The sequence below is a fragment of the Hemitrygon akajei genome, chromosome 31 (genome assembly GCF_048418815.1).
Source record: "Hemitrygon akajei chromosome 31, sHemAka1.3, whole genome shotgun sequence".
Taxonomy (NCBI): Eukaryota; Metazoa; Chordata; class Chondrichthyes; order Myliobatiformes; family Dasyatidae; genus Hemitrygon; species Hemitrygon akajei.
Window position 1 is genome coordinate 3,765,354 of NC_133154.1, and position 25,445 is coordinate 3,790,798.

Here is a 25,445-nt window from a genome sequence, read left to right on the forward strand (position 1 = left end):
AAAAAGAGAGATTCTGCTTCTCAACCACTGCCACAAACCAATACATTTCAAGATAGATATAAATATATATAAAAGCCCTTCCAGTCTCTCGATCTGCACCGCCCAGCATCCCCTGATTTAACCCCAGTCTGATCACACGACAATTTACAATGACCAATTAACCTACATCTTTGGACTTTGAGAGGAAACCCACGCGGTCACAGGGAGAATGTACGAACTCCTTACGGGCAGCGGTGGAAATTGAACCCGGGTCGCTGGTACAGCAACGCGTTGTGCTAACCACTACACTACCGTGACGCTTTATAAACGAGTGATAATAGATATGATTATGATAACGGAACACTGGCACTGAAATGGGAGGTACAGCAGTACTACAGTACTAGTTGTTCATCACCTTCACGGGGGTCTCAGGCTGAAATCAACCCCAAAGGGAACGGTGGTAGGTGCAGAACGAGGGCAGTTGATGAGGATTTTCAGCTCCTACTCCAGAGTTCGCAGTTCTCTACCCTCTCCATCCCACCCACCCCCCTGGGATGTTCAGACATTTCCGCAGGCAGGTACCTGGACAACTGTTGCCAAAATCCTTTGAACTCCGGAGGGGCCCGAATTCAAACCTGGGTGAAAAGAAAAGCAGACGGTGAACAAGATCTCATTGGGAAAGCGGGATGAAGAACCTGGGGCAAAACTTTGAACTTTTAATGAGAGAATATTATCATGACCTACTAACTGAGTCCAATCAATGAAAAAGCCAAGCCCTTTGACACCATATCTAAACTGGATTGGTGAATTTACTCAACTCAAGCAAACTCAACACAGAGGACAGAGTTCCCAGGCTGTGGCCCGGTGAATACCGAAGGACCCTTAGATTTGGGGAGCGGGGTGGCATCTGTATCAAGAGTCTGGGGTTTGACCTGAGCTGGGACCTGTGCCTCCGATGCGAACGAGCTTTGACTGTACGTTTGCCGCGTCGCAGTTACTGTGTCACCTGCTGCTGAGTTCCTCGTCTCTAACGCGTCGCATCAGAGAGGCCTTGCAAGGTGGGAAGGGAATCATCGAGAACCTGTTGATGTTCTCCTCATTTTCGATGTCCAGCCAGAGGACTTCCTGCAACAGAGAATGGAGAAGGGACAACAGTGTAAGCCCATTCTGCCATGTCCACTTTAAATGGCAATTTTGTTATCTGGAGTTAGAGAAGCGAAGGAAAGGGTTCTGCCCCCCTCTCCTGGATCCCAGGAGTCCGGAGTTATTAATAAAAGCACAAATGGGTTAAGGGTCACACACAAAACGCTAAAGGAGCACAGCAGGTCACGCAGCATCTATGGAGATGAATTAACAGTCCATGTTTTGCTCTGAGTCTGGAAAGGAAAGGGCGAGGAAGCCAGAATAAGAAGGTGGGGAGGAGGGGAAGGTGTTCAAGCTGGCAGGGGATAGGTGAAGCCAGGTGAGGGGGAAGGTGGGTAGGTGGGATGAAGTGAGAAGCTGGGAGGTGATAGGTGGAAGAGATAAAAGGCTGAAGAAGAAGGGATCTGATAGGAGAGGAGAGTGAAGGAGAAACACCAGAGTGAGGTGACCCTCCCCAGTGCTTTTTCCACTAGTTACAGGAAAACATGAAGTGCGGGTAGACAATGAGGAGTGAGGGCAACGGCACGTATTAAGGAGAAAGTCAAGATGAAGTGGCAAAGGTGAACCCGCAAAGCGGTTGCATGCTAAAATCGGAAGAGACATACCATCACAGGCGTTTCTTCACCACTTTCACTCTCTGTGAATCAGAACAACAGAAATCACTGCTGTGGCAATGCAATTAGCCTGCTCAGTGAACAGCAGTTCATAAACACACATGATTCTGCAGCTACTGGAAATCCAGAGCAACACACACAAATTGCTGGGAAAACCCAGCAGGTCAGGCAGCATCTAGGGAGGGGAATAAACATGATGAAGGAACTTGGTCCAAAAATTGAGTGTTTATACCTCTCTGTAGATGCTGACTGACCTGTTGAGTTCCTCCAGCATTTTCTACGTGAACAGGAACTCTAAAATGTTCAAAGTTCAAAATAAGTTTATTACCAAAGTACATATACGTCATCATACACTACCCCGAGATTCATTTTCTTGTGGGCATTCACAATAGATACAAAGAACCACAATGGAATCAATGAAAAACTACACAGACTGAGAAACAACCAACGTGCAAAAGACATCGAACTGTAAGTGCAAAAAAAGGGGGAAAAAAACAAAGATTATGAAGAACAGAGTTGAGGAGTCCTTAAGAACAAGTCCATAGATTGTGGAATCAGTTCATTGTGGGAGCGAGTGAAATTTTCCACGCCTGACGGTTGAAGGGTAAAACTGTTCTTCAACATGATGGGATGGTACTGAAGGCTTCTCTGCGCACTTCCTGATGACAGCTATGAGAAGTGAGCGTGGCATGGGTGGTGAGTGTCCTTGGTGATGGAACCTGCTTTCCTGTAGCCAGTGTGATTTTCAGCCCAAGCTGCCCTCTGCATCACTAACTTGCTTTATCTGCTGCACAATGTTCTGTTCCAGCCTGAGTTAACTCTGTTGGCCCCTGCTGTGGTTTCAGTAAGACCAGCTTTCTCTGAATTGACCCTCCTACGGAATTTCTCTAGGTTCTCTGGATTTCTGTGGAAACTCGAAATAGCTTTCCAGCCTGTCAGGATCCAGGCAAACACGGGATCACACTTAATCCAAAACCCCTGTCAGAGCTGAAGGAACGCTAGTTGTGTTTCCCTCTTAAAACGACACCACTGACCTCAACGGAGACTTCATTCAGGTGGGAGTTGCATGCAATGTGTCAATTCCCTGGTGTAGCTCATTATGACCTTTGAATCTGTGGGGTTGTGGGCTCAAACCTGTCTGTTTCCACAAATCCTCTGCCGATAGTACTGTGGGGATCTTGTATCGCAAGGGGGGCAGTGGAGGGAAGGTTGGGGATATCTCAGGAAGATACAAAAGACTTTGAGACAATATTGGAAAAGTCCCCAGTTGAGGTCAATATTTGCCCCTCTTTCGTAGTTCCAAGATACCTGATCACTCTCACAAGACTGTGTGGGATCTTGCCATGCACAATTTGACTGCTGCGTTTCCAGTTGTGGCAAGGGGCCTCTGGAACTAATCACGGGTGCAGGTGCCGGGCGATTGAGGGCTTTGCCCAAGCAGACTGCCTGCCCCTCCTCCGGGGCTACGTCTGTGCCTGGGTGTCCTTGGAGAAGACGCACGCAGTGTCTATTCCAAGAACGGTGGGCTACCACAGGGGCTCGTTTGCTTTGTAGATAATAGAAATCAAATTTTAATTTGCAATTGCAAATAGTTTAGTGAACCCCTGGTTTATCGTATGTATTTCATTAGTGAATAAACATATGTAAATTTCTGTAAATAAAAGGGCCTCTGAAAATGGATGTGGGTGGTGATACAGAAATGCAAGGCTTTCTTTAAATCACATTGTGCTTTAATGTCTCGTCACATCAATGACTGGGCCCATTCATTGAAAGTAGAAGAGTACAGGCCTTTCAGCCCAGGATCTTTTGCTGACCTTTTTACCTCCTCTGAGGTCAATTTAACCCTTCCCTCCTGCACAGTCCTCCATTTTTCTTTCATCCATGTGCCCATCCAAGAGTTTCCTAACTGCCACTAATGTGTCTGCCTCTACCCCACTCCCTGGCAGTGTATTCCACACACTCACCACTCACCTACATCCCATCTATACTTCTTTCCAATCACCTTAACATGATGCCCCCTCATATTAGCCATTTCTGCCCTGGGAAAAAGTCTCCGCCTTCTGCCCAATGGAGTGACACTCATTTTGTGTGGCTGCGATTAATTCTTCCTTTTCCCCAGTTTAAACTTTGAATTTTTAACTTTTATTTGTCGGATCTTAGAGGGGAATAGTTGTTATTATGTCACAATCTTTAAGAAGTGGAAAGCAGCTTCCTGAATCCAGCAATGGAAAGGGGAAAACTTTGAAAGAAAATTCAGAGGATATGCCTGTCTGGGCTGAGCATTTCGAACATTCACTGATGGTTCTCGATAGGAAAATAGACAACAACGCAGTAAAACTTGACACTACCTCTTCTGAGGTGAAGTTGTTACGAGAGAGTTTTCAATTTGTGCAGGAAAATATTCAACCTATTTTCATAAGGCTCCCCAGATCCAGGAATCCTACAACCATCAGGCTCCCGAACCGGTGCGGATAACTTCACTCACCGCAGGGCAGCATGGTAGTGCAGCGGTCAGCACAGACGACTCCAGTTCAATTCCCGTCACTGCCTGTAAGGAGTTTGTACGTTCTCCCCGTGACCGCATGGCTTTCCTCCAGGTGCTCCGGTCTCCTCCCACAGTCCAAAGACGTACCGGTTGGTAGGTTAATTAGTCATTGTGAATCGTCCTGTGATTAGGCTGGGATTGAATTGGGAATTGCTGGGTGGTGTAGCTTGAAGGGCTGAAACTTCGTGCTGTAGCTCAACAATAAAATAATAAAAACTCTGAACTTTCAAGGACTCTGCATCCCATGTTCTCAGTGTTATTACTTTATTTGCACAATTTTGTCTTCTTTTGCACAATGATTGCTTGTCTGTCATTGTTGATGTAGAAGTATAATATCCGTAAATTCTTCAAGGTGGCACATGACACACATACGTACGTACTTAGAAAATAAACTTTACTTTGACCTTGACTTGAAGGAAAGCTCTCTAATCCAGGCAGCATCCCAGTAAATCTCCGCTGCACCCTCTCTAAAGCTCCACATCCTTCCTATAATGGGATGACCGGAACTGAACACAATATTCCAAATGTGGTCTGACCACAGTTTCATGGAGTTGCAACATTATCTCATTATAACAATTACCGCTTCAAAATTACATTGTGTATTATTAAGTCTGCAGTTGCTGGAAATTCAGAGAAACACACAGAATTCTGGAGGAACTCAGCAAGCCGGGCAGCATCTATGGTAATGAATAAGCAGTCGATGTTTCGGGCCGAGACTCTTCATCGGGGACTGAGAAAGAAGGGGGAAGATGCCAGAATAGAAAAGTGGGGGGAGGAGAAGGAGGCTGGCTGGAAGGTGATGGGTGAAGCCAGGTGGATGGGAAAGGTCAAGAGCTGGAGAAGAAAGAATCTGATAGGAGAGAAAGGGAAGGAGGAGGGAACCCAGGGTGAAGTGATAGGCAGGTGAGAAGAGGTAAAAGGTCAGAGTGGCGAATAGAGGAGGTGGGAGGGAGGATTTGTTTTCTGGAAGGAGAAATCGATATTCATGCGATCGGGTTGGAGGCTACCCAGGTGGGACATAAGTTGTTGCTCTTCCACTGTGAAGATGGCCTCATCTTGGTACAAATGGAGGCAATGGGCTGACATGACAGAACAGGAATGGGAATGGGAATTAAACTGTTTCGCCGCAGGGAATTCCCGTTTGTGCTGGATTGAATGGAGGAGCTTGATGAGACGGTCCCCCAATTTACGACGGGAGTAACTGACGTTGAGGAGGCCGCGTCAGGACTCTGTTCATTTCCACAGACGCTGCCTGAGCTGCTGGGCTCCTCCGCACTCTGTGTGTGACACTTTGGATTAGTTTTACTGACAATCCCTGTTCATTTTAGTACAATGAGATGCACCAATGTTGAATAGATTGTGTATTGACAGCGATTCAGTTCTAACGCAGACGCACCGCACCGTGTGGCCGCTGACGATCAAAGACTCACCTGGAAACTCCGGCATTTGGACTGACGGGAATTCCTGTCTCTGGAAGGAAAGGAAGGGCGGGATTAGACAGTGGGACGGGCAAATGTTCCGACGTTCCTCACCACCCACGTGGGCCGGGCAGTCAGGTGGATGAACCCACTCCTAGTTGTGTCCTCTTCAGTGGACACACCTATCCTACTTCAGCGGGTCAGGCTCCTGACCGCGGTCCGCCTGCAGCCGCACTCTGATTGTGGAGACTGCGGTCAAAATGGGGTGCTAACAGGACAGAGTGCCGATGCTTTGGCCAGCCTTGCTCTGTTTGCAAAGTCACAGAAGCAACAGGTAAGATGATAAGCTGACAGACACAGAGCGCTGACCGAGTACAGTCACCCAGGCTGAACTTTGCCCTCCAAAGCCTAATTCTTGTACAGCCTTTCTGTACGGCCTGGGAACCACGGTTACCGAGCAGATCAAGGCAAGATAAAGTTGCAAGCTAAGGGATAATCCTTCTGGGCATTTATTTTGTAAATTCTCGAGTATTATTGGCCTTCGACATGCAGATTTAATTAGTTATTAACAGCAGCGATGTGCACTGTGATTTAAACATGCAAACAGTGGCAATTCAGAAGTGCACAAAGTTTCCACTGGATCAGTTTTCATGTACAATTTCTGTATAAAAATTACATTTCTTTGTTCAAACTTCAGAAAAGTTTGGTGGCAGGGACCCGGGTTACCAATTGGTCAGTATCCGTGCACAACCGGTCAATTTCTGTGTAAAAATGGCACTTCTTTGTTCAGGCTTCAGAACAGGGGCCAGGCTGTCCTCCCTGTGCACGAGTAAATAAAGTGCGGCTGAGGAAGGAGTGTACGTTGGCAGTTAATCAGTGACGACAAAGTTCCAAGTCTAGGATTTCTGCTGCATCTTCTCAACTCTGTCTCCTTCAGCCGGCAAGTTTCACAATTCTCTGGCAGCTTGTCATAGAAAAGTACAGAACAGGCCCTTTGGCCCATCTAGTGCATGCTGAACCATTTAAACTGCCTACTCCTGTTGACCTGCATCGCCACCAGAGCCCGCCATACCCCTCCTATTCAGGTACCTATCCAAACTTCTATTAAACATTGAAATCGAGCTCACAAGCACCACTTGCGCTGGCTGTTCATTCCGCACTCTCACAGCCCTCAGAGTGAAGAAGTTTCCCCGCATGTTCCCCTTAAACTTTTCACCTTTCACCCTTAACTCATGACCTCTAGTCCCACCCAACCTCAGTGAAAAAAAACCTCCTTGCATTTACCCTATCTATACCCCTCATAATTTTGTATACCTCTGTCAAATCTCTTCTCAGTCTGCTACGTTCCAAGGAATAAAGTCCTAACCTATTCAATCTTTCCTTATAACTCGGGTCCTTCAGACCCGGCAACATCCTGGTACATTTTCTCCGTACTCTTTCAAAACTTCACACAATACTCCAAATTAGGCCTCACCAATGTCTTATACAATTCCAGCATCCTGTCTCCTATACTCAGTACTTCGATCTTTGAAGGTCAATGTGCCAAAAGTTGCCTTTACAACTCTATGTACCTGTTACTTGTGTTCACTATAATCCATGGGGAGAGCCTGTGAGGAAGTCCCTCATTAACATGGCTGCGGGGTAGTACAGCAGCCAGTGTAACACTCCACAGGAGAGAGTCTCTGTCCTTCACTGGGGATCCGAGTGGGCCTGGCCATTTCTGGGAAGTCCAGCTCCCACAGGTCTCACTCCCAGCACTGATGGGCCAGTGAGGACTGAGATGTGGAGAAATTTCCTCACGGGGATGGCTGTGAATCTTTGGAATGGCACCCCGGAGGGAATACAGACACTCTTCCCTGTGGAGGGGGGAAATCGTTAGATCTCTTGAGTGAGAAAGAAACCATGAGATCTGGAGATGGAGTGGGGAGGGAATCAGGGATATACAGTAAAAATATTAGCTTTATTTATCGAATACACAGTGAAATATGTGATTTGTGTCAACGGACAACATAGTCCAGGGATTTGCCGGGGGCAGTTCACACGTTTCACCACATTTCTGGTGCCAACATACCACGCCCACGACTGTACACCTTTGGAGTGTGGGAGGAAACTAGAGCGCTTGGAGGGAAACCCACAGGGGGAACATGCGAACTCCTTACAGACCGGGAGGGATTGAAACCCAATCGTTTGCACTCTAAAGTGTTATGCTACCGTGCCGAGGAGCAGCCATCGGTGAGGGGGAGGGAAGGACTGAGATGCAGAGAGATTTCCTAATGCGGAGGACTACAAATATTCGGAACTGTACCCCAGAGGTGCGACAGACACGGAACCACAGAGAGAGGATCAATGGATCTCCTGAATACGAAGGAAGTTCAAGATTATTTATTACCATCTTCTCAGAGGGCCGTGTGAGTGTGGAATGAGCTGCCAGAACAAGTGTTTCACGCCAGCTCGATTTCAACGTTTAATAGAAGTTTGGATAGGTACGTGTGTGGGAGGGTTATGGAGGGCGATGGTCCCAGTGCAGGCCAGTGGGAATAGGTGGATTAAATGGTTCAGCAAGGACTAGATGGGCTGAAGGGCTTCTGTTTCTGTGCTGTAATTTTCTATCTTTCTATGACTCCAGGGAAATGACTGACATTTTCAGCAGATGTCTTCATGCTGGGATTAACATGGTGGTCAGTGAGGCCAAGATGAGGGCGTGGGGTGGCGAGGCCACGATGAGGGTGTGGGGGTGGCGAGGTCAAGATGAGGGTGTGGGGTGGCGAGGTCACCATGAGGGCGTGGGGTGGTGAGGTCAAGATGAGGGCGTGGGGTGGTGAGGCCAAGATGAGGGTGTGGGGTGGCGAGGTCAAGATGAGGGCGTGGGGTGGCGAGGTCACCATGAGGGCGTGGGGTGGCAAGGTCAAGATGAGGGCGTGAGGTGGCGAGGTCAAGATGAGGGCTTGGGGTGGCGAGGTCACCATGAGGGCGTGGGGTGGCGAGGTCACGATGAGGGCGTGGGGGTGGCGAGGTCAAGATGAGGGCGTGAGGTGGCGAGGTCACGATGAGGGCGTGGGGTGGCGAGGTCAAGATGAGGGCGTGAGGTGGCGAGGTCACGATGAGGGCGTGGGGTGGCGAGGTCACGATGAGGGCGTGAGGTGGCGAGGTCAAGATGAGGGCGTGGGGTGGCGAGGTCACCATGAGGGCGTGGGGTGGCGAGGTCACGATGAGGGCGTGGGGTGGTGAGGTCAAGATGAGGGTGTGGGGTGGCGAGGTCACCATGAGGGCGTGGGGTGGCGAGGTCACCATGAGGGTGTGGGGTGGCGAGGACAAGATGAGGGCGTGGGGTGGCGAGGTCACCATGAGGGCGTGGGGTGGCGAGGTCAAGATGAGGGCGTGGGGTGGTGAGGTCACCATGAGGGCGTGGGGTGGCGAGGTCAAGATGAGGGCGTGGGGTGGTGAGGTCACCATGAGGGCGTGGGGTGGTGAGGTCACGATGAGGGTGTGGGGTGGCGAGGTCACGATGAGGGCGTGGGGTGTCTTTGGGAAGTAATGCATCTGTTCACTGAAATATGATCATAATCAGAATCAGATTTAATGTCTCTGATATGCTGTGAAATTTGATGCTCTATAGCAGCGGTACATCACAATGCAGAATAAAACTATAAACTGCAAAGTACTGATAAAAAATGTGTAAATTGTAACACCTCCAAGAGGACCACTGCCTCGTTGTAGGGTTTGGAGGCTTGTGCGCCTCAGTGACCCGGAGAGCCATGTTGGCTGGAGTCCGGGCTTTATGCTTTGGCTCCTGGTAGGGTCACCCATGCCAAACAGGTCAAAGGGCAGAGGTCAGACTAAGAGTGGTCCACCAGTCCTCCAGGTTTGAGGGTTCAGCTCAGGGCCAACAACCCTGACTGGTCAAACAAAACTGTTACTGAAACAGCAACGAAGAATCCTTCTACATCTGAGTGTGACGGGATTCCCGGTCTCCACCCGGGACTTACGTGACGGACTGCAGTGACTTCACTGCTGCCCTAAGCACCATTGCTGAACGGGCAGTAGGGAGATAAATTATAATATATGTGCAGAAGAGAATTAAAGCAACTAAGTAGTGCAAAACGAGACCAAAAGAATTACTGAGGTACAGTACCGTTCACGGGTTCACTGTCCATCCAGAAATCTGATGGCGGAGGAGAAGAAGTTGTTCCTAAAACATTGAGTGTGAGCCCAGTCCGTTTATCCCCTAATGGCTGTGGTGACTTGTGGTGGAATTTGGGTAAAAGTTGATGATTGAAGTCCCCTGCAATTTGGAAGAGAGCGTCTGGACGCTCATTGTGTAGAGAGCTGATACTGCGAAGGGACAGATGACTCGAGGTCGAGAGGTAACGGATCCCCCCCTTCCCCCACTCCGTAACTCCGTACCTTGACGCAATTCCGTCTGCTGAGGTTGGACGCGGGGAGGCTCCTGCCTTTTTTAGGCTCCGCGCTGCTCCATTCCTCGGCAAAGCCGGTGGAATCGGGACTGCTGTTCGTCGGACCGGGCGTTAGCTGGATGGAGAGAACCGTTACAGTCACTATTCTATAGATTTGCTGAGAACGCCCACAAGAAAATGAATCTCAGGGTTGTATATGGTGGCATATATGTACTTTGTTAATAAAATTCACTTAGAACTTTGAACAGATCCAGCAGGGCTCATGCCCCCTCTCCCCAACTACACTCCCCACCCCCCGCCCATTCCCACAGTAGCTCAGTACTGTTGGGGCGGGGGGGTTGGTGAAACACCATCAATGTGAAATTTATTGTCAAAGCACAAGTCCACGTATGCACAGGTGCAATGAAAAACTTTCTTGCAGCTGCATCAGATAGGCTGCATTTACAAGAAAACCAGAAATTGTACACACTTCTACAATGCAAACAAACCAAAAGGATTTTGGTGCAAAGCGATCAAAGAGTTGCTACACTGTGGCTTCATTCACCTCAGAGCTGAACTGTCTCCATGGCTGTGGCCTGCAGCCATCAGGCTTCTGGACTGGCTGTGACACTGACTAGTACCGAGGCTCTGGCCTACAGCCAACGGGCCCCAGGACTGGCTGTGACACTGAACTAGCTCCCCGGCTGTGGCCTACAGCCAATGGGCCCCAGGACTGGCTGTGACACTGAACTAGCTCCCCGGCTGTGGCCTACAGCCAATGGGCCCCAGGACTGGCTGTGACACTGAACTAGCTCCCCGGCTGTGGCCTACAGCCAACGGGCCCCAGGACTGGCTGTGACACTGACTAGTACCGAGGCTCTGGCCTACAGCCAACGGGCCCCAGGACTGGCTGTGACACTGAACTAGCTCCTCGGCTGTGGCCTACAGCCAATGGGCCCCAGGACTGGCTGTGACACTGACTAGCTCCTCGGCTGTGGCCTACAGCCAATGGGCCCCAGGACTGGCTGTGACACTGAACTAGCTCCCCGGCTGTGGCCTACAGCCAACGGGCCCCAGGACTGGCTGTGACACTGACTAGTACCGAGGCTCTGGCCTACAGCCAACGGGCCCCAGGACTGGCTGTGACACTGAACTAGCTCCTCGGCTGTGGCCTACAGCCAACGGGCCCCAGGACTGGCTGTGACACTGAACTAGCTCCTCGGCTGTGGCCTACAGCCAACGGGCCCCAGGACTGGCTGTGACACTGACTAGTACCGAGGCTCTGGCCTACAGCCAACGGGCCCCAGGACTGGCTGTGACACTGAACTAGCTCCTCGGCTGTGGCCTACAGCCAATGGGCCCCAGGACTGGCTGTGACACTGACTAGTACCGAGGCTCTGGCCTACAGCCAACGGGCCCCAGGACTGGCTGTGACACTGAACTAGCTCCTCGGCTGTGGCCTACAGCCAATGGGCCCCAGGTCTGGCTGTGACACTGACTAGTACCGAGGCTCTGGCCTACAGCCAACGGGCCCCAGGACTGGCTGTGACACTGAACTAGCTCCCCGGCTGTGGGCTCACTTTTGCAGACACTGTGCTTCATGTTCTGTGTGATATTTGTTTATTTTTTATTGTTTCCGCAATTTGTGTTTGATGGTGTGAGGTTTTGTTTATGGATTGTATTGAGTTTTTAGTTCTTTTGTGGCTGCTTGTGGGGAAACAGATCAGCACTGTATATAGTATATACTCATTGATAATAAATGTACTTTGAACTTGCAGTAGGGTTTTGCCAGTTTGCTCAAGAACAAAATGGTTGAAGGGAAGTGGCTGTTCCTGAACCTGGTGGTGTGGGACGCCAGGCCTCCGAACCCTTGTCCAGTGGTTCTGCTGTGCAAAGCCAATCTTCCAGCCTCTGCGGTTTGGCGAGCCATTCCCCACCCCCCCCCCCACCCCCCGCCAGTTAAAACCCGCCTCTGGAATCTAACCGTCCTGTCCCAGGCCAGTCAGATGCTTCATTACCGATGCACCAGCCGCGGATATTTTTAAATTGAACAGACAGAGCACCGGCAGAGGACAGGCGAGGCCGAAGATGGAGTACTATGGGCAGTTCTAGTCACATAACGAGAGCGAAAGAATACAGAGAAAATTCACAATGACGTTGCTGGGACTTGAGGACTGAGTTATAGGGAATGGTTCGGACTTCATTCCCTGGAGCGCAGGAGGATGAGTGCAGATTTAATAGAGGTACAAAGTTGAAAGTAAAATTCATTATCAGAGTACATACAGGTCATCACACACAACCCTGAGATTCTTTTTCTGCAGGCATACTCAACAAATCTATAGAATAGTAACCGTAAACTGGTACAGTTTACATCAGGCACATGCACATGAGGGGTATAGACAGGGTAAATATAATTCCCACTCAGCAACACACACAAAATGCTGGAGGAGCTCAGCAGGCCAGGCAGCATCTACGGAAAAGAACACTGGGCCGAGACCCTTCAGCAGGATTACACTACACCTGATTTTCCACTGAGCTGGGCGAGACTAGAACGAGAGGTGTGGTGAACCATGTATACCTGTCCGGACACGCCCCCCCTGCTGACTGCTCCTGTGGCTCCTCCCACAGACCCCTGCTGACTCCTCCCACAGACCCCCTGCTGACTGCTCCTGTGGCTCCTCCCACAGACCCCCTGCTGACTCCTCCTGTGGCTCCTCCCACTGACCCCTGCATAAAGACTCCTCCCTCAGTCTCCGAGATGCCGTGCTCCCTTTTGCTGCTAATAAAAGCCTATCGTTCACCTCCCGTCTCCGAGAGTTATCGATGGTGCATCAATAGGTCATGGGTCTGGGGTGAAAGCTGAACTGTTTAGGGGGAACCTGAGAGGAAAATTCTTCATCAGCGATGAAAATGGCGGAGTTTGCCATCGAAAAGTCAGCTAACATTGATGCCTGTACCCGGATGGAAGCCGGAGAAGAATTTATTCATTCTAAGTGCTGGGAAAGCACTAGATCGTTTTCCACACCACAGAGTGCTTCTGCAGAAGTTCAGAGTGCTTCAGGCTGCACTTGGCAGGTTTTCCAGGGAGAAAGATGACCCCTTCTCAGCTGGAATCTGGCATAACAGCCAAACTGCTGACGGAACTCAGCGGCTTGAGCCGAATCTGTGGAGGAAATGTTTCTGGTGAAGACCCTACATCGGGACTGAGAGTGGCGATGGGAGAGGAGTGGGGGCCCAGTGTGGAGGTGGGAATAATGGATCCACACAGACACCACTGACTGTATGGCCTCCCATATTGTATATTTCTTTTGTTTTGATGACTTCTAAAGTATTTAGATCACAAGAGGTGGGAACAGGAGCCAGCCATTTTGCCTGTTGAGCCTGCCCCATCACATCAAGGCTGATCAGCCCCTCGACCTTTTTCCCATCACCCTTCATTCCCCTGCTCTGCAAAAATCTATCGCACTGTGTCTTAAATATATTTAGTGAGGCTACCTCTACTGCTTCCCAGGGCAGAGAATTCCACAGATTCACTGCTGTCTGGGAAAAGCAGCTTAGAGTCGAAGAGTCATAGAAAAGTACAGCACAGAAATAGGCCCTTTGGCCCATCTAGTCCATGCTGAACCATTTAAACTGCCTACTCCCATTGACCTGCACCAGGACCGTAGCCCTACCATCCACGTACCTATCCAAACTTCTCTTAAATGTTGAAATCGAGCTCACATGCACCACTTGTGCTGGCAGCTCATTCCACACGCTCACCACCCTCTCAGTGAAGAGCTTTCCCTTCACATTCAACTTAAACTTTGCACCTTTCACCCTTAACCCATGACCTCTAGTTATAGTCCAACGCAACCTCAGTGGGAAAAGCCTGCTTGCATTTTCCCTATCTATACTTTCAGAATTTTGTATCCCTCTATCAAATCTCCTCTCAATCTTCTATGCTCCAAGGAATAAAGTCCTAACCTATTCGATCTTTCCTTATAACTCAGGTCTGCCAGACCCAGCAACATCCACATAAATTTTCTCTTTATTCTTTCACCCTTATTTACACTTAATGACCTAATTATGACCCTCTGTCCTATGGTCTTTAAAGGACTGAGGTAAAGGTATTACACAGAGGTCTGGAAGGTCCAGACTGGCGCTGGTTGATCTCCGCTCCATCAGCCGGTACTGTAAGACCGACACCTCTCCCTCCTTCCTGGTCAGTTCCATCTGCAGCCGATCGTACTTCTCCTCCATTCCCCAGATCTCCCGCCGATACCTGCTGTTGTCCAGCAGGAGCTGGGCGTTGACGGAGTGCACCTCGTCCCGAGCTTTATACGCCTGTTGGCAGAGACATTGCACAAGTGAGAAAGGCTTCAGAATCAGAATTATATTTATTATCACTCAGAAACAGTTCCTTTCCCCAAACAACACCTCCACCAGCACTTCATTATTTCCTGTCAGTCACCTCATGTACAGTCTAGCATCACTTGGTGGGCATACAGTCTGTTTATTTATTTAGAGGCACAACACAGATTAGTTCATTGGCCCCTTCAGCCACGCTGCCTAGCAACCCCGACAACCCTAGCCCAACCACAGGATAATTTACAATGACCAGTTGGACCGGAGGACCCGCGGAAAAACCATGGAAAAGACGTACAAACTCCTTGCCGAGACGGCAGGATTATACCCCAGATTCCCACACTCCGAGCCACAATAGTCGGCTAGCCGTGGCATCATGTCGAAGTAGAGTTTATTACCAAAATACGCATATGAAACCACGTACCACCTTGGGATTCATTTTACATAGAAACATATAAAGCAGAAAATTGTAGAAACTACCTTATGTATTTGTGTTTATCATTATTGTTGTGCTCTTTATCTTCTGTGTTTTTTTTGTGTTGCATCGGATCCAGAGTAACAATTATTTTATTCTCTTGTTTAACTCATTTCCAATACACAATTCCCTTCCCCAAGTGATCAACACTAACTCCACCATAACTTTATTATTTCCTGTTGGTCATGTTATGTAAGGCCAAGCATCAGTTTATGGACACACAATCAATCTATGCATGTAAACTATCTAACGTATTTATATTTTTTGTAATCTTTTTAAATTATTGTATTCCCTGCAATTTTTTTTTGTATTGCATCGGATACGGAGTAACAATTATTTTGTTCTCGTTACATCTGTGTACAGGAAATGACATTAAACAATTGTGAATCTTGAATGTGGCATAAGATTTGTTGCTTGGTGGCTGCAGTACGGCACAAACATATAGAAATTACTGTAAGTTATAAAAGCAAGGAGGCTTTATAAATCACTGGTGAGGCCTCACTTGGAGTATTGTGAGCAGTTTTGTTCCCCTTTTCTTTGAAAGGAGGTGCTGACATTAGAGAGGGTTCAAAGGAAGTTCATGAAAATGATTCTGGGATTGAAAGGCTTGTCATAGAGGAGCATTTAATGGCTCTGAGTCTCTAACTGGAGTTTAGAAGATTGAGAGGTGACCTCATTGAAACCTATTAAATGTTGAAAGGCTTTGTCCGAGTGGATGTGGAGATCATGTTTCCTATGGTGGAAGAGTCTAAAACCAGAGAACACGGCCTCAGAATAGAGGGTCGTCGTCCTTTTAGAGTGGAGATGAGGAGAAATTTCTTTAGCCAGAGAGTGATTCATTGCCACAGGCACCTGTGGAGGCCGAGTCGTTGGGTACATTTAAGGTCGAGGCCGTTAGATACTTGATTGCCCAGGAGTTTAGGAGGACGATGGCGCCCAATGGCGACTCCTTTGCTTCCATCTTTGGAAACAGCTCTATTTCTATCTTTGGTATCTCTTCTTATCCTTTTCAAGTTTCTTTTGAACCCTGAGCTGCAGTTAAACGCAGACTTTGGTTCTTTGCGGAAATGGGACCCACACTTGGAGCCGCACGACCGGCCGCTTTTCGATATGCCAAGGACGCGGCGTGGAAGACCAGCGCACCTTTGGAGTGTCAGATTTTCAAGGCTCTGGAGGTAGGTGGGTTTGAGGCCGTTGCCGCCGTTGTCTGATGCATCGTGGGAGGTGGAACATCAGCGCAGCAAACCGGCTGCCGGCCGTGTGTCCAGAGACCCGAGCTCTTTGGGCACAGAGCTCGGAAAAAGCCACGCACAGCCTTCTAACACCATAAATCAGCAAGTTGTTGTTATGTCTCCCCTCTCGCTGTGAAACGAGGACACCTCTTTTTCCCCTATTAGGGAGAAAGAGAGAGAGAGCCTGTGGTATGTCGAACAGCGGGTGAACGAGTAGTCTTTGGGGTACTGCAAGTCTGTGTCTTTACTGTTGCTTTGCTGCTCGTTCGAGTGCTCGGTGGGGGCCGCTGATGCTTTCTGTTGGTGGGGAGGGGGGGTCGTTGCTTTGCTGCTGGTTACGCATGGGAGGGGGGAGCTTTGGGTTCTAACATTTAACTGTCATTCATTCTTTGGGGCACTCCTCTGTTTTCGTGGATGTTTGGGAAGAAAAAGCATTTCGGGGTGTATATTGTGTACATTTCTCTGACATTAAATGTACCTTTGAACCTATTGAGCATGAAGGGATACGGGGAGAAGGCAGGAGACTGGGGCTGAGAGGACAATTGGATCAGCCATGCTGAAATGGCAGAGCACACTCGATGGGCCGAATGGCCTAATTCTGCTCCTATATCTTATGGTCTTATGGTCGCCATATACAACCCTGAGATTCATTTTCTTGTGGGCATTCACAGTAGATACAAAGAGTCACTGAAAAAACTGGGAACCCAATGTGCAAGAGAAGAAAGATTGTGAAAATACACAAAGAAACCCAAATAATAAACAAGTAAACAAACAAATAAATAAATAATACAGAGAACATGAGGCGTAGAGTCCCTGAAAGTGAGTCAGTAGGTTGTGGAATCAGTTCAGTGTTGTGGTGAGTGAAGTTGCCCACTCTGGTTCAGGAGGCTGATCGTTTAGGTCTGAGGACCCACAAGGAGTCTGGGAGACGACAAGGAACACGAGGGTGCTAGGAACCTCAAGGACGTGCACTGGAAGCTCACAGAGGAGTGAATAAAGTGAATCCGCCCTGGTTCAGGGCCTGTGCTGCTGGCTTTGAACTGTACCTGGTCCCGTTCCTTCTCAACCTCTTCGATTTGCTGCAGAACAGTTTCAAGCCTCCGCTTTTGCATTTGACATTCCTTTGTGAGCAGTGTGAACTGGAGGCCCAGGTCTTCCTTCTCCCTCAGGAGCTAGATCAAAATAAGATTCCTTCAGTGTTGCGCAGACTTCAGTTAGGGAAGATAACCCGTGGCTGGTCTTTAGGTGCCACAGTATCTCTAAACAGTGGCTCTTCAGAAAACTGGTCTCACTGTGAGGTGGTGTCAATCACTCTCCTCTCTTATCAGATTCCCTTTTCTCCAGCCCTTTACTTTTTCCACCTGTCACCTCCCAGCTTTGCACTTCATCCCTCTTTCCCACCCTCCTGGCTTCTCCTACCATCTTCTAGCTCGTCCTCCCACCCTCCCTTCATTCTGGCTTCTTCCCCCGTTCTTTCCAGTCCTCATGAAGGGCCTTGGCCTGAACCACTAACTGTTTATTCATTTACATAGACATTGCTTGACGTGCTAAATTCCTCCGGCATGTTGTGTGTGTTGCTAGGGTAACGGGTCCCTGGTCCCAGTCAATTCATCATTCCCACCCAGCTGGCTTGGGTGGGATTCATACCCCCACTGGCTCACTGGCGACTGAGATACTGTTGACGATAGGGTGGAACCAGACTCTCCCTGTGGACGTGGAAACCAGCCACAGCCAACCAGAGGGAACGGAGGGGGAATCTATTGAGTATCCGGACCAGGTTTACCAACCTTGTCCCGGAGGTTCTCGGCTTGCTGGAGCTCCAGGCTAATATTGTGGATCTTCTCTACCAACGCCTGCCTCTCCTCGAGGGCTTCCCTCCGGTCGTGGTCCATGATGTCCAGGAACACCTTGTCCATGCTGGGAAAGTTGTTCTTTGTCTGTCAGGAGGACAAATGACAGAAATAAAATGTGAATCATCCCAGTCTGAGTGAACAGCAGGAGAACTGAGGAACTGATATGAGGGAATCATTTATCAGGAATGTTATAGGAAACAGCCCCCTTCCCCCCCCCCCACACACACACACACACTCTCTCACACACACTCACACTCACACACACACTCACACTCACACACACACACACACACTCACACTCACACACACACACTCACACTCACACTCACACACACATTCACACACTCACACTCACACTCACACACACACTCACACTCACACACACTCACTCACACTCACACTCACACATACACACACTCACACACACACTCACACTCACACACTCACACACACACACTCATTCACACACGCACTCACACTCACACACACACTCACACACAGACACACACACTCACACTCACACTCACACACACATTCACACACTCACACTCACACTCACACACACACTCACACTCACACACACTCACTCACACTCACACTCACACATACACACACTCACACACACACTCACACTCACACACTTACACACACACACTCATTCACACACGCACTCACACTCACACACACACTCACACTCACACACACTCACTCACACTCACACTCACACATACACACACTCACACACACACTCACTCACACACACTCACACTCACACACTCATTCACACACGCACTCACACTCACACACACACTCACACACAGACACTCACACTCACACACACTCACTCACACACTCTCTCACACACACACTCACTCACTCACACACACACACACACTCACACACCCACACTCACACACACACACACATACACACACGCTCACACACACACACACACACCCACACTCACACACACACACACACACACACACACACACACACTCACACACACACACACACACACACTCACACACACACACACACACACACACACACACACACACTCGTTATGGCGGTGCACTACGAGGAAGGGCGATTCTCCCTGAGCTCGGTAAAGCAGCCCACCCGTGCCGTGCGCCCAAGCGGTTTACCTGCAGGAAGTGCTGCAGCTCCTGGATGGTGGAGCGCAGTTGCTGGTTGTCGAGCTGCAGCTTGCTGATGCTCTGCTTGCTGGGCATGCTCTCCATGTCCTCTTGCAGCTTGCTGGAGAGCCTCCGGGCCAGCAGGCACTCCTCCTCCATCCCCGCCAGCTTGCACCTCATCTGGTCGTTCTGCAAGACAGCCCATTGTTACCGAGAAGCCGACCAACCTGTCCTGGCTCTCAATCTGACACAAGCAATGTAATCGGAATCAGAAACAGGAACAGGATCGGAATCGGAATCGCAATTGGAATCAAAATTGGAATCAGAATCGCAATCGGAATTGGAATCAGAATCGCAATCAGAATTGGAACTGGAATCAGATTCACAATCGGAATTGGAATTAGAATCAGAATCGCAATCAGAATCGGAATTGGAATCAGATTCGCAATCGGAATTGGAATTAGAATCAGAATCGCAATCAGAATCAGAATTGGAATCAGAATCGCAATCGGAATCGGAATTGGAATGGAAATTGGAATCAGATTCGCAATTGGAATTGGAATTGGAATCAGAATTGCAATCGGAATTGGAATCAGAATCGCAATCGGAATTGGAATCAGAATTGGAATCAGAATCGCAATCGGAATTGGAATCAGAATCGCAATTGGAATCGGAATCACAATCGGAATTTGAAACAACAGAATCAGAGTCAGGTTTGTTATCACTGATATACGTATGCTTTACATCAGCAGTACAGAACAATGCATGAAACGTACTATGAGCTGCAAAGTTAATCCACTCGCACAGAGTAAGATGGCAGTTACTCGGACAAAATGGCCTCTCTGGGGTCAACCAAACGTGGTTTTGTCTTTTCTACAATTACAAGGTATTGCTGGACATAGAGAACTTCAGCCACTGCAGGTCACGCTGCTCGTTGGCGGGGGAGCTGGATCTGGTGCAGGCTGTGCTACGGGAAGGCATCTGAGTTGGTGTGCAGTCTGACAGCGAGTGATGTCTTTCTGGTGATTGCTAGGCCCTGTTGGACATTGGTGACATTGTGAGCCTGGTTCACTGGTTTATTGCGAGGGAGCTGCGTGGCCTGTGCCGTGGCGTTCTCTGTTGCAGACATGTTGGAGGGGAGACACCCGAGGCAGTGTGGCATGGCTCCCATGCTGGACCGGGGGCTGGGCCTACCATCAGCACCTCCCTCCAGTGTTCACTCGGGAGGAGGTAAGCTGGACTACGTGCGCGCACGTACGTCTGTCTGCGGCAGCTGACACCTGCTTGTCTTGTGACTGTATGTTTACTGCTATCGAATATCGACATGTTGGGCACAGCTTTGTGGGCCGAAGGGCCTGTATTGTGCTGTAGGTTTTCTATGCTCTGTGTGCCTTGTGCCGAGTGACTGTTGGGACTGCGTGTTGCACCTTGGCCCCGGAACAACACGCCTTCATTTGGCTGAATTCATGGCTGTTTGTGTATGGTGGAATGACGATTAAACTTGAACTTCACACTCTCACATTCACACACACACAGACACACACTAATATACATAGATATAACCCACACAGACACACCCACACACACACACCCACACACACACAGACACAGAGACAGACACACACACACACACATAACACACTCACACACACAGACACAGAGACAGACACATTCACAGACTCAGACACACAGACACAGAGACAGACACAGACACACAGACACACACACACACACACACACACACACTCACAGACACAGAGACAGACAGACACACACACACACACACACACACACACAGACACAGAGACAGACACACTCACAGACTCACACACACACAGACACAGACACACTCACAGACTCACACACAGACACACTCACAGACTCAGACTGATTCACACGCAGACAGGTATTACTGAAGTGCATGTTGGGAGAGTGGGTCAAACTCTCAAACTCCTCCCTCAGCAGCCTGGTTCCTCACCTCGAACTGCAGGTCTCGGTTCCTCATCGTCACCATGTTCTTCTCCTCGTGGAGCTGGGCGTGCTTCATCGCCAGCACGTAGCTGTCCTCCCTCAGCTTGTTGAGTTGGTTGTTGAAGACCTTGAACTCCTCCTTCAGCTTGTGGTAGCGCTCCTCGAAGCCCCTCAGCGCCTGGGCCTGCTGGCCGAGCTGCTTGTTGGCCTCCTGCACCTCCTCGCACTTGCTCTGGAGCTTGTGGATCTCCATGTCGCGGTCCCTCAGTTGCTTCTGAACCTTCACGGCCTCACACATCAGGAACTGAGTCAATCCCTCATAACCCTCCTCCACTGCAAGGAGAGAACACAGGAGACAAGCGCCATTCATTCAATAATGTTACACCTTTACTGAAGATCGTGGCATGCAGTGCTTAGGCTGAATTTTAATTTTTAATTTCAGAGATACAGCACAGTTACAGGCCCTTCCGGCCCAGTCGTACTCCTGTCACCAATGACTCGTACACCTTTGGAACGGGGGAGGAACCTGGAGAAAACGCAAACCGTCACGGGGAGAACGTATTAACTCTTTTTCGAGAACAGCAGGATTTGGACCCGGGTGGCTGGCGCTGTAGTGGTGTTATACTTATCACTACGCTGCCGTGTTTCCCCATCACGCAAGGACGGCACAGTAGGGTAGTGGCTAGCATACCGCTATTACAGCAGCCAGATGTAAGATCGGGGGTTCGATCCCCGCTGCTGTCTGTAACGAGTTTGTACGTGCTCCACGTGACCCAGTCAGTTTTCTCCACGGCTCCGGTTTCCTCCCACTTTCCGAAGACGCACAGTTGAGGGTTAGCGGGTTGTGAGCTGCGGGTGTGCTATGTGGGTGCTGGTAGCTTGGCGATTCTTGTGGGCCGCCAAGCACAATGCTCGCTGATTTGATTTGAACAACACATTTTTCTGTATGTTTTGATGTGCATGGTAACGTAAAGATTCTTACTCCTCGTGTACATGAAGGATGTAAGTAATAAAGTCAACTCAATTCAACACGCATTAAACCAAGCCACCCCGTTCGCTTCACTGATGGTGTTGACCTGACAGGGACTCAGGGGGCCGGGCAGCATCTGTGGAGGCAGAATGTTCCACACACCCGCCAATCTGTGTAAGAGAGTGCCCTCTCGTCATCGTTAACATCAGGGAGGAGGTACAGAAGCCTGAAGACACACACTCAATTATTCCGGAACAGCTTCTTCCCCTCTCTTTCCGAATGAACATTGAACCCATAACCATTACCTCACTACTTCTTTATTTCTGTTTTTGCACTATTTATTTAACTATTTAATAGGAATATACTTAGGGTAATAGACAGAGTGGACAGCCAGCGCCTCTTCCCCAGTACAAGAGGACATGGCTTTAAGGTAAGGGGTGGGAAGTTAAAGGGGGATATTAGAGGAAGGGCTTTTGCTCAGAGATGCACTGCCTGAGTCAGAGGTGGAGGCAGATACACTAGTGAAGTTTAAGAGACTACTAGACAGGTATATGGAGGAATTTAAGGTGGGGGGTTATATGGGAGGCAGGGTTTAAGGGTCAGCAGAACATTGTGGGCCGAAGGGCCTGCACTGTGCTGTATTGTTCTATGTATTTCATATTTTTTCCCATGAATATGTATTGCACTGTACTGCTGCGCCAAAGACAACAAATGCCACTCTCTTTGTCTGGCCTCTACCCTTTGACCTGGTTGGCATGGTGACCCTACCAAGAGCCAAAGCACAAGGCCCTGACTCCAGCCAATATGGCTGTCTGGGTCATCGAGGCATGTGATCCTTCAAACCCTATGACAAGGTTGCAGTCTACTTGGTGGTTATTTTCCTCCAATCATCATGCTCTCCCTTGTTAGCCATCAGTAGTAATCTGGACACAAACAAGAGAAAATCTGCAAATGCTGGAGATCCAGAGCAACGAACACAAGATGCCGGAGGAACTCAGCAGGCCAGGCAGCATCTATGGAAAAGAGTACAGTCAACGTTTCGGGCTGAAATCCTTCCACCTACACTTACTAAGCTATTGAAACTATTCTATACGAAACTTCAACTAGGTTTCTGATTGGACAAATGTGGCTTCACCTGCTCAGTTTTTGCAGGGTTTTTTAAATATTTCTATAACCAACATGCTGGTGGCACGATAGCGTAGTGATTAGTGCTGTTGACAACTGCTGTTTTTTTAAAATAATATTTTTTATAAGGGCAAATAAACTCTTTTTGGGCTTCCAGCCAGGTACAAGTATTAATTCTACCTGATGTTGCAATGAAGATCTCTGCTGCCTAGGGCATGCCTAGTCAGATAGTATTTATAACCCGGTAGTTCTCATCCAATCACGTTTCTGCTCTCCTATCTTGCTTACGAGACCTTTGTCGTTGTAAAAATTCTTTTTCTTTAGTTTTATTTCAATGGCTTCCTTTACCAGGCGGTCCCAAAAGCCATTGGCACGGCACGGTAGTTTTGCCGCCTGATTGGATGAGGACTAACCAATCAGGAGGGATGGACTACCGGGATATAAATACCACCACACTAGACATGCTGAAGCATTATCCCTGAAGAAGCTGGCAGTTTGTCATCGATACCTGTACCCAGCTGGAAGCCCGAGAAGCATTTATTTGTCATATACACTGCGAAAGCACCAGTGACTTTTTCACTTTTTATAAGCTTTCTACTTTTTAACAAACTCATGTATTTTTCACTGTTTGCAGTGGTTCATCCCCACTCACTGGCAGAAAGTGGTATAGCAGCTAAACTAACGGTTTATCACCTTACTCAATTTTCATTGGCTAATTATTAACACATCACCCACGGATGTAATTGATTTAATTATGTAACCTATTAACTAGTTTATTTCTATTCAAAGAATTTCTTATCTCAACGATAAAGGTGATGGATTTTTCAGAGTTGCCACTTTTATTCTTTTTGTCTTTGTATTCTTTGTTGTTCATTTACCCCTTAGCTTTCTCAACTCTTTATTTAGTTTCCTTAGTATTTGCATGTTTGTACTCTAAAATAAACAATCATTAGAATTAAGATGCTCATCATTCCTGACTCTGAAATAATCCTAAGGATCAGAAGATAAACCGGGATCCAACAGCGCATTGCTTTATAGCGCCAGCAATTACCAGTTAGATTTCAATGCCTGCAAGGAGTGTGTACGTTCTCTCCATGTCCGCATGGGTTTCCTCTGGGTGCTCTGGTTTCCTCCAACGTTCCAAAGATGTACGGTTAGGGCTAGTGAGTTGAGGACACGCTACGCTCGTGCCGACTGCGTGGCGACACTAATGGGCCACCCAGCACAATCCTCACTGACTCAATTTGACGCAAGCAATGTTTGATGCAAATGTGAAAAAGAAAGCTGATCTCTTTCATCACAAAATGCCCATTTTCCACAACACAGAACAAGGTCATGTCCAATTTCCTTCCACGGATCGAGCTGAGCAAACATCAGTCCAGGGGAAGATCAATAACTGTACAAACGTCACCCGTCTGAACAAATGCACTTCGGTGTAAATGCAATAACCTTCTCACTAGACAGTGATGATCGTTTAACGGTAAACAGTTGATAACTTACCAACTAGCACCGAACAACTTCTGGTTGGCTCCTTGCCTGTGATTAACTTGTACAGTTCAGCGTAGTAAAGTTCCAGGCAGTCGAGGAAGGCTTGGTAACCACGTTTACCACGGCAACGCAAGATGTCCAGCAGACGGCCTGAAGAGAGGAGAAAGACTTGTTTATGATGGAACGGCCTTGGTAAATGTAATTGGTTAATTATTTTCACAGAGGTACAGAGAAAAGCTTCGTCTTGCAAACCGCCCTTACAGATAATTTCAAAAGCATAAGTGTTTGAAAGGCAGTAACAGAATGTAGAATATCATAAACACAAAGAAACTCCGCAGGTGCTGGGAATCCTGAGCAACACACACACAATGCAGGAGGAACTCAGCAGGTCGGGCAGCAGCTACGGAAATGAATAAACAGTCGACAGTTCAGGCTGAGACCCTTCTTCAGGACCGAGAAGGAAGGGGGAAGACCCACGAATAAATAAGTGGGGGGGGAGGGGAAGGAGGATAGCTGGAAGGTGATGGGTGAAGCCAGGTGGGTGGGAAAGGTCAAGGGCTGGAGAAGGAGGAATCTGACAGGAGAGGAGAGTGGACCATGGGAGAGAGGGAATGAGGAGGGGACCCAGAGACAGGTGATAGGCAGCTGAGAAGAGGTAAAGGATAGAGTGAGGAATAGAAGAAGAGGGGAGGGAGAGGGAAAAATTGTTAACCGGAAGGAAAGATTGATATTTATGCCATTAGGTTGGAGGC

At 48.6% G+C, this 25,445-nt stretch overlaps 1 protein-coding gene across 5 annotated transcripts in view; it reads right to left on the minus strand.

The window, feature by feature from the left end:
- Positions 1–25,445, minus strand: part of LOC140719394 (caspase recruitment domain-containing protein 11-like) — a 76,049-nt gene that overhangs the window by 37,155 nt on the left and 13,449 nt on the right. For 4 of the 5 annotated variants that reach the window (XM_073034013.1, XM_073034016.1, XM_073034012.1 and 1 more), the window contains exons 3-13: positions 24,706–24,843; positions 21,118–21,443; positions 19,149–19,328; positions 17,935–18,084; positions 17,194–17,319; positions 14,210–14,419; positions 10,104–10,229; positions 5,712–5,751; positions 1,728–1,759; positions 986–1,104; positions 562–614 (exon numbers count right to left, since the gene is read on the minus strand). In XM_073034013.1, the coding sequence (XP_072890114.1) occupies positions 562–614; positions 986–1,104; positions 1,728–1,759; positions 5,712–5,751; positions 10,104–10,229; positions 14,210–14,419; positions 17,194–17,319; positions 17,935–18,084; positions 19,149–19,328; positions 21,118–21,443; positions 24,706–24,843 (1,500 nt within the window). The remainder of the gene's footprint in view (positions 1–561; positions 615–985; positions 1,105–1,727; positions 1,760–5,711; positions 5,752–10,103; positions 10,230–14,209; positions 14,420–17,193; positions 17,320–17,934; positions 18,085–19,148; positions 19,329–21,117; positions 21,444–24,705; positions 24,844–25,445) is intronic. The other variant, XM_073034015.1, reaches the window with a different exon arrangement.